Source organism: Saimiri boliviensis, chromosome 18, assembly GCF_048565385.1.
Source record: "Saimiri boliviensis isolate mSaiBol1 chromosome 18, mSaiBol1.pri, whole genome shotgun sequence".
In the NCBI taxonomy this organism is placed as follows: Eukaryota; Metazoa; Chordata; class Mammalia; order Primates; family Cebidae; genus Saimiri; species Saimiri boliviensis.
In genome coordinates, this window is record NC_133466.1 from 14,815,141 (window position 1) to 14,830,415 (window position 15,275).

Consider the following 15,275-nt stretch of genomic DNA (forward strand, 5'->3'; position numbering starts at 1 on the left):
TCACAAGGAAACTTGAAGAAAGTAAGAAGGACTGAAACATCAGCTAGTGATGTCTGAATATGGATTGTTCACGTGTTGTGCTTAACATGTAGGTAGAAGTAAAAATGGAGAATGCTCATTAAAATCTCTCAAGAAACTGCTAAAAATTAAAAGATTAGAAAAAATAATTAATTTAAATTGTAAAGTTGTAGCATTAAACCATTTCATTAAGTGCTCCTTTCCCAAAAAAGTATGAAAACGAGAAAAGGAACACAGAAAATGGATCAAACAGCAGTAACATAGTAAATATGTAAGATAGAAATCTGAATGTAATGATAATTAAGTTAAATATGATTTTTAAAATCTTAACAAAAAATTAAGTATCAGATCAGGCTAAAATTCAAAACAATTTTGTACTTAAAAGAGGTTTTATTAAATATAAGCAAAAAGAAAAGGGAAATATAAAAAGACATATCCAGCAAAAGAAGCAAACAAGACAATACTATTTTTGCTTTTACAGTCTCAGACAAGGTTGGCTAACCAACGAGAAGTTATTTGATATAAAACGGGATATTTCTTAACAATCACACTTTGACAGTCATCCAGGATGGTGTACATTATTTTATCATTTATTTAGAGGTTACTCTAAAGCCACATTTTCCAATACAGTAGCCACTAGCTGCATGTACTAAGTTTACTTTATATTAATTAAAATATAATTATGTTGAAAATTCAGTTTTTCAGTCATATGAGCCATATATCAGGTGTGTAATACATATCTGTGGTTAGTGAATACCATACACTGCAAAGTGTAAATATGAGAATATTTTCATCATCACAGAAAATGCTGTTGGACAGTGCTGCCTTCAAAATCACAGCACACGTTATTGATTTGCTAGCATAAGTTAGTATTTTTACCACTTGTACAACACAGGAATATTTGAAGTCTGTCTTTGAGACTATTTATCCTCACCTCGATTGATTTGTCACTTTTAGGATTTTCTGTAGTTTAATATCATATATGCTTATAGATGATAGCTAGCTAGCTTGGTAATAGATTAAATACATATATAGATAGATGATAGGTAGATGGATGGATGGATGGATAGATAGATAGACAGATACATAGATAATTTGTCCTCATTGCTTTTAGGAGCAATACAGCTAACCATTGAACAACATAGGTTTGAACAACACAGGTTTGAACTTTGTGGGATGACTTATAAATAACTTTTTTTTCTCCTCTGACACTTCTGAGACAGCAAGACCAGTCTCTTCTCTTCCTGTTTCTCTTCAATCTGCTCAACATGAAGACAAGGATGAAGACTTTGGTTATGATTCACTTTCACTTAATGAGGAGTAATAATAGTTTCTCTTCCTTAGGAGTTTCTTAATAACATTATCTTTACTCTATCTTACTTTATTATAAGATTATAGTTCATAACACATGTAACAAACAAGATTTGTGTCAACTGAAAGCTTATGGTATTGATAAAGCTTCTGATCAATAGTAGGCTCTTAGTAAAGGTTTTGGGGAGCCAAAAGTTATCTGCAGATTTTCAATTGGTTAAGGGGTCAGTTTCCCTAAATGCCACTTGCTCAAGAGTAAACAGTACTTGCTTAAATTTACCCAATATATATCTCTTACTTATTATTTCTTACACCTGTTTTTCTCTATTGTGGGATCATTTTGTTATGACTATGTATAACTTCATATATTTTAGTGCTAGAAAGCTAGTGACAAATTCTATATTTAACTGTATGAAAATGTCTATATTTCTCCATTTTTAAAACAGACATTAATTGGTCATATTACCCTAGTTTTGAAGTTTTTTTTTTTAATATTTGAGGACATGTAATTGTTTTCTTACATTTTTTTTCCTGTTTAAATTTAGCTTTTAATCTCAGTTGCTTTTATGAAGGTACATTTCTTTTTTAATTTTTCTCATCTCTGGCTGCTTTTTTTTTTTTTTTTTTTTTTTTTTTTTATTGGAGGGCATTTTACTCTTTTTCTTTCCTGTTCCTCAGCAAAACTCCAATATGCTTAGTTATGGGCTTGTCCTCATATTTATCATGAATGACATTTTTAATAGTTCTTGAATTATGAATTTGATCTTTCCTCTTTTCAAATAATTATCTTTGGATCCCCTGTGAATTTGTTTCTGTTACATATGACCACTCTTAGATTTAATAATATGTGGACTTGTTTCTAGCCACATACACACACACACACACACACACACACACACACACACACACACGTAAGTTTGCTTTAGGACTCCAACAATTATGTTAGACCATTTCACATGTTCTGTAGTCTAAGAAATTTCTTTAAATATTTTAACACTTTTTCTTTTTTTTTTTTTTTTGGTTTGTGTATAGTCTACTGAGCAATAACTAATTATCTCTTTATCCATGTTTAATTTTGTTTTAATCCACTCACTAATTCAATATTTTAATTTATTACATTTTTCAATTTTAAAATCTCTTTTTGGTTCTTTTAATATACTTCAATACTCTGCCAAAATTTTTGATCTGTCTTTTTATTCCCTAAGCATATCAAGTGTAGTTATTTAACATTTATATCTAATATTTTCATTTACTGAAGCTCTTATGAGCTCAATTCTGAGATTTTATATATATATATACACATATATATATACATATACATATGTTTTAGTGATTTCTGAAGTTCATAACACATGTAACAAGATGTTGTCAACTGATATATATGATTTAGTGATTTTTGAAGTCTGTTAAATCTTCATTGTGTACTAGAATATAACTATGTCTTCATGTGTATCTAGATATAACTATATCTGCAACTGTATATCTATGTATAACTCTACATTTACATTTGTATATATATTCATGTAAAGAAATAATTAAGAGCTCACTGTGATGTTATCCTCCTCCTGGATGAATTTAAATTTGATTTTGGCAGAATAGAACAAGAGCCCTGGTATTACTATATCATCTTAACCTAATCAAGTATTGAAATGATTTGGAGCTGAACTTCAGCCTGTCTTTTGGATCTAACAACATTCCTATTATAAAAGTAGTCACAAATTCTATGACTTCGTTTATTTATCCAGATCTTTCTTAGATTTTGGCCCTGGTAATTTCTGAATATTTTCACATGTATCTTCCTTGTCTGGATTTTCTGAACAAAACACATTAGTTATGATTTTTTTTCATTTGTGAGCATTTGATTTTAACTTATTTACCCTTAGGTATGGACTTAATAATTTATTCCTAATTGTTGCATAGGAGATTTCTTTTTAAAAGTATGTGATTAGAAGAGAAAATAGAATAAAAGTGCCCAATCGCAAGACTGCTTTAGCTGTTTGAAGGACCGTATTTGTCATTACCACATCATATGAAACCACTTTGCATTGTAACTGAGCTACATTTCCAATCATTCCTTGAATGCACAGAATGCCAGCCCTTTCTGCTTTGCTTATTGTGTGTAATCTTCCCAGACTTCTACCCTCCAATATTTCTGTCTTTGCAAGTCAAAAATTTGCAGCTCCTTTAAGATATTATAGCATAAGTTTTTCCTCTACATTCCTTATCATCTTTGTGTCCCCATATTTTTACATTTAATGTAACTTACATGAATAATGGGCCTCTTTCTCTAACTGCTGTTTTACAATCTAAAGGAATAATGCATGGGAATAGTTATTCAACATTGTTTGAATTCTTTTTTTCTTCTCCTTTCTTTTCCTTGAAAAAGGAACCTAAAGTTTTTATAGGTTTATATTTATTTATTTTCACACTTCCCTGTTTCTGGAACTACTTTGCAAGAGAAAACAGAGAATGTTACTAGAAAAAGGGAAATATCATTTCCCTAATTTTATGCTCAGAAGTGAATTAAATTCTCACTTATAATGATATCAAAAAGGTTTTTATCTTCAGTTTTACTTAGTGTGAAACATGAATAAAAACCAAGGTGGAGGCCGGGCGCGGTGGCTCAAGCCTGTAATCCCAGCACTTTGGGAGGCCGAGGCGGGTGGATCACGAGGTCGAGAGATCGAGACCATCCTGGTCAACATGGTGAAACCCCGTCTCTACTAAAAATACAAAAAATTAGCTGGGCATGGTGGTGCGTGCCTGTAATCCCAGCTACTCAGGAGGCTGAGGCAGGAGAATTGCCTGAACCCAGGAGGCGGAGGTTGCGGTGAGCCGAGATCGCGCCATTGCACTCCAGCCTGGGTAACAAGAGCGAAACTCTGTCTCAAAAAAAAAATCAAAAACAAAAACAAACAAACAAAAAAACCAAGGTGGAATATCAATCCTCCATTCAAGTTTCATGGTATCCCTTATTACACGTATGTAGATAATTGGATCATATTGAATTCTCATCAATAAGACACAGGCATTTGATCATGATTACCAACAAACACTGGGTGACTTAAAAAAATTACTTCAAATCATTTTGATTTGTCTTCAATTCAATTTTACTTTTATGATATCTATAACCATATAGATCTAAATATTATTTTTGTTCCCTGCAGATTCCTGACATAACTATCAACTAGTTTGCTACCTTATTCTTATTGGCCTACTTACAAGAATCAACATTTCATAAGGGAACCAAGCTAATTCCTGATTCTGAGATTTTAATAAACAAAAGCCTGTATATTTAGTAGACTTCTACTACCTGTAGCTTGAGTAACAAAAATCTCTGAACCTCCAAAAGTTTGTTTGAATCCCAAACTTCATATGATTTTCAAACCTATTCCTATATATATATACCTATTGTTTCATAATAATCCCCTAAGTGCATCACAACTAAAACCTAGCAATAAAAAACCATCACAAACATAGCTGAATATCAGACCACTGGATTTATTTGGTTAAAATGATTTGGCTTTTTACACAATTGTGGAAAAAATCAAATAATATAAATTCTACCTTTAATGTGTAGTTCAAGATTTATTTTAGTACACAGGTTTTCAGATGAAGCCTGCCAGTCAGTATTTGGGGCCAAAGACAAACTGAGAACTTGTTAGAGAATAAGAGGCTAATTCTTTCTGTACAAGATGAATACAATAAAGGTTATGAGTAGAGACATTAATGGGTGGCCAATAAAATTAGCAATTTAACAAGATGATCAATAATAGAAGCCTGATCCACAAGTTGGTCTGTAACAAGAAGACTGGCAACTCCTAGAAGCCAAGTAGGTTGGGCGGCAGAATCCAGATCCATAGCCCAGGGAAGGGAAGCCACAGCCTCCATAACCCAGGGATCTGAAGCCACTGGATCCACAGCCCACTGAGTAGCAGCTCCTAGATCCATAGCCCAGGGGACGGCAGCTGCTGGAGCCAAAGCCTAGAGGCACAGAGTAAGTCGTCTGGCAGGGACTGAAGAGCGTGGATGTCCTGGGGCGGTAGCAGGAGGTCTGACAGGGGCTGGACTCCACACAGGATGCCTGGTAGCTGGTAGGCTCCCAGCAGGCTTCCTGACAGCCCCTGTAGAGAGAGGAACCCAGCTGACAGGTGCTGGGAGAGCAGAGATCAGTGCTGTAGACCAGGTTTCTGGGGTAGGAAGAGCCACAGGAGGCGCCTGGGTAGCGCAGGTAGCCCCCGCAGGAGCGGGAGGAGAAGTTTCCAGAGCAGCAGTTGTAGGACATGCTGATGTGAGATGTGAATTCAGCTGAGTTACACGGAGAAGATCTGAGTTTGGATGCCACTCCTGGAAGGGACCATTTATATACTTTCAGCTGCGGGTGTGGCACCTGACAGGGTCATCCTTCATGTATTTGAGCTCCCACATTTGCATATAAGTAACTTAGTAATCTTGGTAATTGCAGTTAACACGCTTCATCTTATATTTATGGAAGAACTCATTTTGTTTTTACAGCTCTGCGTCAATGAAATACATTTACGTTACAAATGCTATGACTGTATGTGATTAATGCCCACTCCATTATGGCCAGGAAGGCCCCTCTCATTTTCTCTGGCTGGGAAATTCTTTCCGTCTTGGGTGGGGATGGCAGTGTACTCATATTTTTTGTCAGTGGCCTAGAGACAGAAATCTTATTGGTTCACACTCTCCAAAATAGTTTGCCATCTATTTTTTACTATAATCAATGTTTTTAATTCCTGTCTCAAGGCCTATATAAAAGTAAGCCAGAGGGATTGAGAGATAACTAAAAACAGATATCATCTTGAACACATATTTAGAAAAAAAAAGTATTTAGAAAAAAGAAATCAAAACAAAAGCCAAAAAAAAAAAAAAAAGAAAAAAAAAAGAAAAAGAAAAAGAAAAACACCAATATGGACAAATGTGAAAGAAGCAAACCTCACCTCACTGTTAAGATGAGGTAGGAAATAAGTCACAGTAGCAGAAGGATGATCAGGACTGTCAGGGTTTGCAGCTAACTGATGGATACTCCATCCTGAAAGCAAATCAGAATGCTTTCAAATAAACTTATTTAATAGCTTTTGTATGATGCAGTCATATTTGTAAATGTCCTGGAGCCTACATGCTTACAACACCTCTAACCCTCCACCTCAGTATTCTGAACGCCTTCTGAGTATTTTCAGAGTAATACCACCAGCTTTTATGTTTTTCCCTCTTCTTGTGGTACGTGACTCTGTCCCAGCCCTCTTTAAAGAGATGGATTTAGGTTTTGTGGGTGTTGAAAAGTATAATTTGGGGATCCTCATTAAAAATACCATATTATTAATATAATAATAAATATAAACATGGATATTAATATAGAATAAACACTTCCAAAGTTAACAAAACTCAAGACATCACAAAAGCAAGACAATAATATACCATTATCGTCATCGTCTGTAACCTTTTCCTGTATTTTTTGGCTGCATCCTCTTGGATCATCTCTACATATGACAATGATTTTTCAACATGATTTTCTGCAGAACAAATGGAAGTAAAATTCAGTGTGTGTTTTAGAAATAGTATATCAGAACTACTTGAATTATTTTTTAATGACACAGAAAAGTTTTTTTTTTACATTGCTTTTTCTTGTGAGCAATGCCACAGCTGTAACATCCTCTGTCATTTCTTTTCAGCAGTGCTTCAAGCCTGAGATTGTGCGCCTCTCATCCAGATGTCCGTGGTTCACTTCCCACCTGTGCCTGTTGGCAATGGGGGCTGTTTGTATGAGGATCGGCTACACACAGCTGTGGATCCGGGGTTTTAGGGGTCTCCTAGTTTGTGGCAGAGCTGTGGCCTTCTTCCAACCCTTGTAAGGTTTATAAGGTAAACGCTAGGGGCTAGATATATGAGAATAGTGCAGGAAGCCCTCTGGAGATGCCCACAGCCTGAGGACACCATCAGAGACTCTTAACCAGCAGCATAGCTGGAGCAGCAGGTTCCTTCCAGTCTCCTTGGGAGTGCTAATAGAGCTTTGGAAAAGGTCAGGCAAGAGAAGGACCCTCAAGTTTACCCTTCATTAAGTTACATCTCTGCCTCTGCCTAACATGCCCTGCCAAAGATGTCTGAGCCTGTGCAAATATGTGATGTCAGGGGTTCAAGATATATAAAGAAATATAAAGCCATGGCTTATGTCATGGAATTGCAAATCTATTTAATAAAAAGGTACTAAAATTATACAACGGATACTAAAAGTACCAACTTTTTCTTAATGTAAATATATGTTTAATTAGAATTTTCTTTAGAACTCGCTATATAAAACTTGCATAAGTCAAAGAAACGACAAAGAAGCTTCCCGCACATCAAACAGCTGCTTTTAACAACTTTATCCCGTGATCTTCTAAATATCTACATTTTTTCTATAAGCTCTTGGCAGCTAGGTGAAAAGTTCTGGGTCACATGATGCTGTGAAGACCATTTCCTTCTCAAATCCCCATTTTCCAAAGAACTTTTTGAAAGTAGTCATCCTATCACAACTAAGGGTAACTTTTTGTTGAATGGAAATAGGACCAGTGTTAATCAAATTAACAAAGTCAGCCAATGTGTTGATCAGGGCTCAGCCTTCTAACTTCCCTCCCCGCTTTGCAATAGTGCCCTTCTCTTCTTCATGCATTTCCTGCGTTTTCTGCAGTACTGTGGTGGTGAATGGTACCAATTAAAATAATAGACCACAAACGCATAGGTCCTCTGTCAAATCCAGCCCACCTAGGTTTGTTCATCTCACAAATGCAGGCCCCCATGGGCTTTTTATTAAACTAAAATAGTTGCTAATATTCAACAATCAAAAGATTCACAAAAATTTGTATTTGTGTTTTAAAAAAAAATCCAAAAGTCTGGTGATGCTGGGTTTCCTCGCTCACAGTTGGCTGGAGCTGAAGACAAGCTGCTCCACTGATGTGGGACATGCTTCTTATCATCCCCACAACTCTAACCACCATTTTGTCTCCCAGTTCCACAGCCAAATTTCAGTTGTGATTACGCATCAAGCCTGAACTATTATTTTGTGTCGGTTAATGTCTCTATCAGAAGTGAGAGAATGTGAGATGAATTAAGAAGCTTTGGGTTTTAAGAAAATTTCTGAAAACTATTTCCTTGCGCACTTGACAAATATTCTTTCATGTTTAATAGGAAAATACATCATGGTGGTGACAATGGATTAGAATATGAGGCATCAATCATCAAACAAATCTCAAATCCACTAAGCCACCTCACTTATATTTATGACCTGCCTGCATCATGTAGTGATTTGAAATAATCTCCTCTGACTTCAAATACTTTATAAGCCAGCAGAATTTGAGTTGGTTTTTATATGCTGGGCAAATGCTTAAATCAGTGGTGTCTAACTTCGTATATAAAAAATGGGTCATTTTAGAACATACAAATAAACCAAAACGTATTTGATTAATTAAAAAAACAAATGATTAAATTCCTCTTAAGGCTGCCTCATTGATGGTTCTGATGTAACACCATTTTTGGAAATTACTTCCTTAAATTAAAAGGTTAACATCTAGCCAGGACCCCATAGGAAATCCTCATAACCCTGTGAAATCATACTATATATCTGACCAATTGTAATCCCCTCTGGACAGGGCTTGTCTGTCAAAGTATATAAAGTACATTAAAAATAGAGAAAAGGTAATCTATTTTTGGCTTACACTACTGTAATTTGATTGTAAGGTACAGTCCTTGATAATAATGTGTTGTCTTCTCTCTTCATGCTATTGCAAAGATGTAATAGCTATTACAAATGCTCTCATTCAGGAATGCCGAAGATGGATTTAGTGGCATCAATATCCATCATGCAAGATGGAACATCTTAGAGTTTGAACAGAGGCCGTGTCACTACCCAGTGACACTGTACAGATGGTCTCATGATGACTAATAATGACTCCTTTCACCATAAATACCAGAGCAAATAGTGATTTTGACAGACTATGACAGCTGAAATTGGGAGGCAGAAGAAAAAGGGACTTCAGTTAGAAATTGAATGAATGGCATGATGAATATGTTTGTAGCACAGAAACAGTCCCTAAATATAGGAGGCACTTCACAGATGTTGATAGAATGAAAAGGGAAGTTAGACATGCAGATGTCTTACCTGAAATCAAGCATCTCAGAAGCCTATCTAATGGTAACTACTTTGTCTTTGTTCATTCTTTGATTGGGCAGCTGGGTGAAAGTTGGCTGTAGCTGTTAATAGATTTGGAAGCTTTTACACTCAGAAGTGGGAAGCCTCAACAATGGGTCACATGCAAACCATGGGCTGGCCTTTATCAAGCTGGAATCAAATCCTAGCCTAGTGGCAAAAAGCAAGATAAGGGGAAAGGAGACCATGCTAGAAGATGTGTGTTAGTACCCTTCCTCCTCTGCCATTTTTGAAAGGGGAGAAGTTCCTTTATCACCCCCACAGGTCATGTAATAGGGTGTGACTCGCTTCTTCTGTGCCTTGCATCTCAAACCCCTAGGGGGGAGCATGCAGACAGGCAGGTCGTGGGGACCGTGGGCTCTGATGCCATGGCAGCATCTAGGGTTGAGTGTACAGCTTCCGAAGCCCCAGTGGGTTTATCTGACAGGCTCTTTCAGCTTAGCAGTCCACAGCTGGCTTATGTTAATCAGCTCAATTAGACCCTCTGCCTTATCACAAGGACAGAGGACTTTCTGTATCTCAGGGTTCTTACCCCAGTGTACCAGAAAAATCAGATCACACGTGGTCTTGAAGGATTAGTGCAATGTTTTATTGAGTGGTGGAAGTAGCTCTCAGCAGATAGAGGGGGAGCCACCTGGAGTCAGGTCCCTCAGCGGCCGGGCTCTTCTGTAATGGCCCTCAGCCAAATTTCCCTTGGTGTTTCACAGTTGATGGCCTGCCAGCGTTTGTCAGTGTGTTCTTCTGCTGGTGTGTTCCTCTTGACATCCAGGCTTTGGTGTGTTTGCCCACTGTGGTCTCAGGGTTTTTATAGGCACAGGAGGAGGGACATTGTGAGCCACGGTGGTACAAAGTGCTTCTGTATTTTCAGAGTTCTAGAAGTAGAGGATGTTTAGAAAACGCAACATTTGGGCATGAAAACAGGAGTGCCTGTCCTCACTTAGGTCTGTTGGCACAGGCCCTACCCAGCACTTCCCTGCCCCCTTTCCATATCACTTTGAGGAAGTCTGGCCCCATCCTGATTTTGGATGTCACCATTGCCTTCCTCCTTTCCTTCTGTTTACAGTCTTTGCCGGACATTGAAGGAATGACGAAAGAGCATACAGAAGGCAACTCCGCATTCACTCAGCGTTTCTTCATCTAACCTCTGTAAGGTATCCTAGGATTGGGTGAACTTTCTGTTCGTGAACTCCCTTTATTCCTGAAGGGAAAACAAGCCAACAGACATGGACAAGGAAAATATGGTTAGGAGAGGAGGATAAAAGGAAGCAAAAAAGGAGGTTATTGAAGGTGCTTCTGCATTTTCAGAGCTCTAGAAGTGGAGGATATTTGCGGTTCCCTGTGTTCTAAGCCTGTGCACTCCTTTTTGTTGTTGTTCATTTGTTTGTTTGTTGGCTTATTTTGAGACACAGTTTCGCTCTTTTTTTTTTTTTTTTTGAGACGGAGTTTCGCTGTTGTTACCCAGGCTGGAGTGCAATGGCGCGATCTCGGCTCACCGCAACCTCCGCCTCCTGGGTTCAGGCAATTCTCCTGCCTCAGCCTCCTGAGTAGCTGGGATTACAGGCACGCGCCACCATGCCCAGCTAATTTTTTTTTGTATTTTTAGTAGAGACGGGGTTTCACCATGTTGACCAGGATGGTCTCGATCTCTTGTCCTCGTGATCCACCCGCCTCGGCCTCCCAAAGTGCTGGGATTACAGGCTTGAGCCACCGCGCCCCGCACAGTTTCACTCTTGTTGCCCAGGCTGGAGTGCAATTGAGTGTTCTTAGCTCACTGCAACCTCCGCCTCCTGGGTTCAAGCAATGTTTTTGCCTCAGCCTTCCGAGTAGCCAAGATTACAGGCACCCGTCACCACATCTGGCTAATTTTTGTATTTTTAGTGGGACAGGGTTTTACCATGTTGACCAGGCTGGTCTCGAACTCCTGACCTCAGGTGTTCCTCCCTACTCATGTCTTTAAGCCCAGCACTCGACCTCTCAAAGTGCTGGGGTTATAGACATGAGCTGCTGCGCCGGGCCTGGCTTGTGCACACTTAAAAGAAAAAAAAGCAAAATCAAGTGAAGAGTCCTAGATAGAGCTGTTAGTCCTTCTCAGTTCGCTGAACTCTGTGGTGGGTGGATGATCAAAGGCACAGACATGGTAGACGTGAAGTAACCCTGTATCTCTTGGGAACAACTGAAGAGAGCCCCAACATCTGGAAAACCTCCAAAGTTCTTGTTTTTTATTTTTCCCTTTCTAGTACTGTAAACTGCCTACCTCTTTGTTCACTTTCCCATTTAAGTGCTGAAATACTGTGATGCTAAGATTTGGTTGTGAAAATATCCCTGGTGCCCGGAGAATATTCCTTTGCAAGTTCTGTCCCATTCCAAGTGGATTGAGGCTTTCATGAAGGTGGTTAAAGGGCTTTAGAATGTAATTGAGCCTATTTATTCCTGGTTAAGTGCTATACACATAGATCCTTCTTTCTTTTTCATTATTTTACTTGATATTAACTTTTCACTTACCCTCATTCCAGGATTTGATTTATTTTTAAAGACTTGGAATTTAAGACAAGAGACAAATAAGGTAATCTTGGGTCATCGTGGAATGGAGTATGTTTGACCACTCAGAATCTTAAACCCTGATGATTTGAAGAAATGCTGTTTGAAATATGGATGTCAGAATCCCACCAGCCCAGAGAGTAGTTCTAAGGAGGGGCCTGTCATTGCAATTGTGAGACAATGAAATGTAGAAGCTCAGCATGCATTTTGCTGACAGAATGCTTTGTGGGCAAATCCTGAAGCTGCCCTTTCCAGCACTGCCTCACTTTGCCCATTGTGTTATTGTGAGGATGGACTGGGACAATATAAATAGATAAATAGAGATACTGAAACATAAATCACCAGAGTACTGCCAGATGGTGAGTAAACCTCTGCTGAAATAACAAAGCAAACCCTTGCCAGGTGATGCCAAGGTATCAGATTTGAGAACCACTGCTGGAAATAGTTTTAAGTATGTTTTTATGCTTCGAGTCGTCTTTGGCATGAGAGCAAAATGTTCAGGACTAAATGAGAAATTTGGAATTTCAAACATCATCCTTATTTCAAAATAAAAACATAGCACCTGCAACACAATATTGAAAGCATGATTTTAAATCTTTATGAACCTAGTCAGCTTTTCAGAAGTCAGTGATCAATAATCTCCTTACTTAACAACTTAGTTTTATGTTCTTACGGTGTTTCTTCTTCATTTATCCTTCTTCTCTAATTTGTCTTATTTTAAAATTTCCATCTTTTTTCTTTTTTTTACTTTATTTCTGTTTCATTCTCTATGTTTTTTTCTTCCTCTATGCTTATTTTAAGCACTCTTTTTCTTGGTTTGGCTTTCTAAACCGGGAATAATTTCAAACTGAGAAAGCGTTTCTTTTTGTTCTGTCAATTAAATAGCATTGCTTTTCTATTATTGGTTGAATAAAGTTAACTCTCCTTTACATTTATTTCCGAAAGAAGTTGAGCATTTTTATTCATTTCTTTTAAAATGTTCTAAATTTAATAGGTTTTATTGGTACTTGACTTAATTATAGACTAGAAATCATTGAAAAGTTTCCAGGTTCTAGTTTACATTTTAAAATTTCAGCATTATAATGCCTTTTTAATTGAATATTCTCAAAAGACGAACAGTTCCAAGACGAGATGCAACAATGGCTCTAATGAAACCTTTTTAAAACCGCACATATCTGGCCTCCGGAGCTATTAATCTGTTGTTACTTTAAGACACCCTAGCTTTGTACAGTACTCCAACTTAACTTACCAGACTGGAAGAACTTGGAAGATAGGGACAATATCTGTTCCTCAATTATTGACTTGCAATGGACTTTCAGTAACATTTATTAAAAAGATGAATCCAGTTATTTTTAGTATTTTTATTACTTTTACTTGTTGAAAATGGAAAATATATGATTATCATTTCATGAACTATGAGATTTTGCTGCCTGATTCCTTAGAAAACAGAAATAAAGGGCATGGCATCTGGTCACCATGAGATGGCAGGAAATGGGAGGTGGCAGGGGACCCTGCCAGGTGGCATAGTAATTATTGGACATGAAAATAGCCACTTTCATACTTTCAATAAGAAAGGAATAATCTGTGTCTCTTAAGTGCATGAATAAAACATATACAGCCATGTCTGCAGGGGCAAATCAATTTTATTTTAATTAGATAACTAATTAGTGAAACTTCAAAGGACTCTCTGAATACCAGGATGTTTTCTCCCGGTACCAGTGGACGTAAAGGTATATAAAATTCTTTAGGACAAAATTTGTTAGAATTTCTTGTTCAACCCAAGGAAAACTGAAGTCAGGGAATAATATTTAATTAAAAATCCAAAGTCTGCTTTTTTTTTTTTTTACTTTTAGTGATGGCCTGTCTCCTGTTATATGAGTTGAATTTTGTCCTCCTTTGAGATTTGTATTTTGAAGTCCTAACCCCCTGCATCTCAGAACGTAAACTTATTTGGTGATAGAGCTTTTATAGAGATAGGCAAGTGGAAGTGACATTATTAGGGTGGATCCTATTAGTTCATATGACTAGTATCCATACAAAAAGGGAAAATATGGACACACAGAGCCAGACATGCACAGAGGGAAGATAATGAAGAGACACAGGGAGAAGACCATTCAGGACCATTTAGGGAGATGGCCATTTGGGGAGAAGTATACAAGAAAGAGGCCTAGAACAGATGCTTTCCTCACAGCCCTCGGAAGGACCCACCTGCCAATACCTTCAACTCAGCCTTCCAGCCTCCAGGAATGTAAGACAGCACATTCCTTTTAAGTCACTCAATGTGTGGTACTTTGTAATAGCAGCCCAAGCAGACTAACATATCCAGCATCTGTCAAAGAGAATTCCTCCCATCCCAGGAATTGAGTGACCATAGGAACTCCCTTTTCTCAGTGTCTATCTTTCTCCTGGCCAGTAAAGAACCTGCCAGACAGCGTGTGTCCTTCCTCTTATAGACACCCTTCATCACCCTGTCCAGAAGACAGGACTTTGAGCATGAAGCTGTGGACTCTGCAGTTTTCAGTCTCTGTGGATGTGGGACCTCCCTCGCCCCAGATGATGGACCAGGCTTCAGTCACACGCCTAATTGCTCCTCCAGGAGAAGTCGGTCACCTTATTCCCAATCAATTTGTGGTCACAGGTCTAAAGAGCAGCATGTTGCCTTTCTAAAATCTCATAAATAGTTCCCTACCTTTGTTACTAAAGAGATTGTAGATTTTCTAACTCATGAACTGCCTATTCCTTTTCAAAAAATAAAGATCTTCAAGAACTTAGCTGAAGCTTTTTTAGATACCAGTGGCCTATGCTACAGCTAGAAATCTGCACATTGCTGGTTCTGAAATTACCTCTGTTCTCCTTTCATTTTCTCCTTTCCTCTCTCCTCTCCGCCACTCCCCTTCTTAGAATACATTTTATGTTTCATATTTTCTAGATCTTCTTTTTTACAGTGTGTCTCGCCAAAATAGAAATATTCCAGCTTCTTTAAAATCATTTCCCTAAGTTAATCTAGAGATCAGGGTTTTGGTTTTACTTCATTTTGTGTGTTTTGTACGCCTCTAGTCAGTTTTCTCTGGCATGAAAATCCATTGGTCCTGCTAGGGAAGGCCATTTAACTGTAAGGTATAGCACTTCTGCATACTATTCAAGGCAGGCGCCCAGATATTGAAATCACTGCAATAGCTACATTTTTAATTAGCTCTCCTATTTA

At 37.8% G+C, this 15,275-nt stretch overlaps 1 protein-coding gene across 1 annotated transcript; it reads right to left on the reverse strand.

The window, feature by feature from the left end:
• Positions 1–4,816: 4,816 nt before the first annotated feature.
• LOC101045251 (keratin-associated protein 13-1) lies at positions 4,817–5,649 on the reverse strand. The gene has a single exon (XM_003927678.3). It carries the CDS (start codon positions 5,612–5,614, stop codon positions 5,096–5,098), a length of 519 nt encoding a protein of 172 aa, XP_003927727.1. The 5' UTR covers positions 5,615–5,649; the 3' UTR covers positions 4,817–5,095.
• Between the last annotated feature and the right edge of the window lie 9,626 nt (positions 5,650–15,275).

What these genes read in the sequence shown, in the direction of transcription:
- LOC101045251 (XM_003927678.3), bottom strand. Translation starts at nt 5,614, where the DNA reads ATGTCCTACAACTGCTGCTCTGGAAACTTCTCCTCCCGCTCCTGCGGG.